We start from the raw sequence: 4,108 nt of genomic DNA on the forward strand, positions 1-4,108 counted from the left end.
CCATCCTTATGTAGGTGACAAAATCTGTAGCAATAACATTCCAGTTAGCTGAGGAACCAGAAGTAAGGTATGGGTTATTCAAGGCAATTCTGTTGTCATAGGTACTAAGAAAGTACCACAACCAGTAGTTAGAAGCTAGAAGTCTATCCAAGATTCAAAAGTGCAGGTCAGCAATGTGGTGACATTAAGGATAAATAGGACATTGTAACCAAAGGTTAGGCAAGTGTTTAAGATACCAGATAACCAAATAAAAAAGATATGTCTCCAATTAGAGTTCTTCCCTGTAGTGATTATGCCTTTAGAACATTTAGGGTTAACTTTTATCCCACTTCCTTATAATTCTAAATGAGTTTCAGCTGCAAATAGTTTACAGCTAAGACCAACATTTCCCACATGAAAGACAATTGTGTTTATCTGACGGTGGACACCCTTGGGGCTACAGACAGCTGTGTATGTTGGCTTCAGGGGAGACTGCTCTGTTATATTTACCCCCAACTCTCCAGGTCACCAAAGAAGAACAATGTTTTCCTCACATCCCACAAATTCAAACAGCAGCCTGACCTTGTACAGGATGGAACATTGATGGATCAGATGGAGGAAAGTTAGCATCTTTGCCCAAATATCTACTGAAACTAAAGAATGGAATTCTGGTTTCTATGTCTTTAAGATGTGAAAAAAATTGAACCAGGATCCAGGGGGGCAAAAATACAGAAAATGAAAAAAAAAGTCCATAAAAAGATGCATGAAGGGAAAAAGCTTATTGACCATGATTATCCATGGCTACAATGAAGTCACAATGACTCCTCTATGCTAAAGACCTCTCAACTGGGAAAGCAAGGAAGAAGAGCCCAATTTGTTTCCTTAAGGGGCCAGGATGGGAAACTTGGCCTGCAGAAAAGAAGTGTCCAGCCAAGCCTTAGATTTCTGGGAGCACAAGAAGGAAGAGGAAGAGGGAGAAGAAAAAATAGATAAAATCAAAGAAAAGGGGTGCTTTGTCTTCAGATTTAAAAGAAACAAGGATATTGTAAGTGGCTTAGACTGGAAGCTCCAGACTCTAACGTTGCATAGTGTTCAATCTCTCTAAATCTCCCATCAACACATGCAAATTCCATCTCTCTCAGACACACATCAACTTATACACTTACATCCATAAGTGTATAAACATGAATATATACTCATACAGATTCCCTCACAGTTTTCCAGAAAGGGATTCACAATGGAATGTTGAAGAAGAAAGGCTTCATCACACAGAGCTTCCTATATTCTGAATAGAAGATAGGAATCTTGCAATTCTAGAATGTTATGTAGCTAGAAGGACCTTTGAATAATTATTCCAACCCTCTAGTTTTACAAATGAGGAAATGGACTCAGGGTAATAGAATGATCCATCTTAGTTCACATACAGCTTTTTGATAAGGTGAAAATTTTTAACTATTCCGAATATTTTTGTTCAAGACCTCCAAGGAAGAAAACTTCACAATTTTCCCTCAATCATCTATTATAGTGTTTAACAATTCTTACTACCTGGAAGTACTTCTAGCTGTTTTGTTGGTTAAATGTTTGTTGACTGACTGATACATCCTTCCTGCCTCAATTGAATCTTATGTCCTCTAATCCTACTCCAATAGGAAAGATGAATGGCTTCACTGGACTCATTACATTTGACTTTCAGAATCTAGAAGTAAATATTAGCTGTCTCTTCCATACTCTTAAGTAACCCCAATTTCATTTCTCTTTCTTCATAAGTCCTGTTTTCCAACTTTTTATCATCTTCATGAAATGTCCCTGGGCTTTTAAAAAATTCTCAGTATTGGGCTTATATCCCAAAGAGATACTAAAGAAGGGAAAAGGACCTGTATGTGCCAAAATGTTTGTGGCAGCCCTGTTTGTAGTGGCTAGAAGCTGGAAAATGAATGGATGCCCATCAATTGAAGAATGGCTGAGTAAATTGTGGTATATGAATGTTATGGAATATTATTGTTCTGTAAGAAATGAGCAGCAGGATGAATACAGAGAGGCTTGGAGAGACTTACATGAACTGATGCTAAGTGAAATGAGCAGAACCAGGAGATCATTATACATTTCAACAATGATATTGTATGAGGATGTATTCTGATGGAAGTGGATTTCTTTGACAAAGAGATCTAACTCAGTTTCAATTGATCAAGGATGGACAGAAGCAGCTATGCCCAAAGAAAGAACACTGGGAAACGAATGTGAACTATTTGCATTTTTGTTTTTCTTCCCGGGTTAGTTTTACCTTCTGAATCCAATTCTCCCTGTGCAACAAGAGAACTGTTCAGCTCTGCAAACATATATTGTATCTAGGATATACTGCAACATATCTAACATATATAGGACTGCTTGCCATCTAGAGAAGGGGGTGGAGGGAAGGAGGGGAAAAATCAGAACAGAAGCGAGTGAAGGGATAATGTTGTAAAAAAAAAAAATTACCCTGGCATGGATTCTGTCAATATAAAGTTATTATTAAATTTTTAAAAATTCTCAGTATTTTTTCATTTCTTCATTAAACATATAACTCCAATATAATATATTGCTCTTAGAAAGGTCTCAATAGTGTCTAATGAAGCTAAAGAATTAGTCCTTAGTTCCTACCAATTTTGTTTTTTAATAGATCCCATTATTATGTTGGGTTTTTTAAATTAGCATTACAGAACTGATACCCATTCAACAAAGAATCTACTGCTATTTCTAGTCTTTCCTCTTATGCTGTGCTTAGTCTTTCCTTCATTATGAATGAAAACATCAGTTTTCTTTGTTTTTTGTTTTCATTTTGGCATTTTTTAATAGATCAACTCCATACTGTGGCCTCACCATATGCCATCAGGTTGCCCTTGCTATGGCCAGTCCAATTACATGATGCCTGAGGAAAGTGACAGCCAAGTGAGCAACATGAGATGGGTGGAATTCTCCCCGTGGGCCCAAGACCTCCCTTCCTGCTGTCTGTCTCCCCAAGAGACCCAAGCCCAGGCTGAAAGGGAACAGAAGTACAAATGCCTGCATCTAATGGAGGAGCTAGCTGGCCTTATGCAAGCTGGGGAGATGCTCCATAATGAAATGAATGGCTGTCAAGGAAGTGTGTCCCTTACCACCAAAAGCCTTCTGGCCTTTTGGCAGCGGCTCTCTTCCCAGCTGGATGAAGACCACCCCATTCACCACACCCCCCACTACTACCACCGGCGACTCCATTCTCTCCTGTGGGTCTATGGCAATGGCCATGACCGAAGCAGTTGGAGAAGAAGGGAGTGAAGGGGATCTCCTGTTTACAAGAATAAGCTGTTAGAAAAAGTAACTGGACCAAGGAACTGAGTCTTTGTGTATCAGGAGGAGAACTGATTTTCTTTGTGATCATGGTTATTAAATTACAAATAAGGCCCCTTTGATGGTAACATAGATGTCCATAGATTGTAGATTGAGAACTAGAAGAGACCTTAGAAGTCATCTGGACTGCCATTCTCATTTTAAAGATGAGGACACTGAAGCCAGAAGGGTAATTGCTTGCTCAATATTTAACTCCACAGAGCTGGAGCTGGAAAGCAAGTATCTCTCTAAATCAAATGCCCTTTCCCTAAATCACTTGATGGAAATACCATTTTGGTCCATAGGATGCCAGAGAATTTAGAGTTAGAAGAAACCTTAAAGGTCCCTCACAATATCCCCTATAACACTGATTCTCAAAATGGGAGCCAAGGATGTATACTTTCCCATTATCCATCCACTCTAACACTTAATAATGAATCCATTAGGAAATACAAAAAAGTTTTTTACAAAGAATAAACAGATGAGTAATCTTCTTCTATAGCAAAAAAAAAAAAAACGGAAAGGAGACTATTAAACCATAAATATGAGATGGTTTTCTTAATATATCCCACCCACCTCATCACAATTTGGCAATCCCTCAGGAACTTATGAAATAACTGACATAAGCTAATTTACATTGAGTGCTACTAATGACTGAGATAGTGGCTTAACATAGTTTTCCATCCCAGAAATATGTCTATCACTGGGTTGGGGGTGGGGGGAAATAGAATTGTTGAGGATGATAATATCTTACAAAAACAAACAAAAATACAAGGAGTGATTATTC

The 4,108-nt window shown here is 38.3% G+C and overlaps 1 protein-coding gene across 1 annotated transcript; it reads left to right on the forward strand.

Annotated features, from left to right (window-relative positions):
• The first annotated feature begins 509 nt into the window (after window positions 1-509).
• LOC127547109 (uncharacterized) lies at window positions 510-3,896 on the forward strand. The gene is made up of 2 exons (XM_051973941.1): window positions 510-1,024; window positions 2,812-3,896. Exons 1-2 carry the CDS (start codon window positions 875-877, stop codon window positions 3,268-3,270), a joined length of 609 nt encoding a protein of 202 aa, XP_051829901.1. The 5' UTR covers window positions 510-874; the 3' UTR covers window positions 3,271-3,896.
• The last annotated feature ends 212 nt before the right edge of the window (window positions 3,897-4,108 follow it).

This window comes from Antechinus flavipes, chromosome 2, assembly GCF_016432865.1.
Source record: "Antechinus flavipes isolate AdamAnt ecotype Samford, QLD, Australia chromosome 2, AdamAnt_v2, whole genome shotgun sequence".
In the NCBI taxonomy this organism is placed as follows: Eukaryota; Metazoa; Chordata; class Mammalia; order Dasyuromorphia; family Dasyuridae; genus Antechinus; species Antechinus flavipes.

Excerpts from the sequence above, each read along its gene's own strand:
- LOC127547109 (XM_051973941.1), top strand. The coding sequence starts at position 875 with ATGGGAAACTTGGCCTGCAGAAAAGAAGTGTCCAGCCAAGCCTTAGAT. Across the intron at positions 1,025-2,811 it reads TTAAAAGAAACAAGGATATT|ATCAACTCCATACTGTGGCC; the intron begins GTAAGTGGCTTA and ends ATTTTTTAATAG.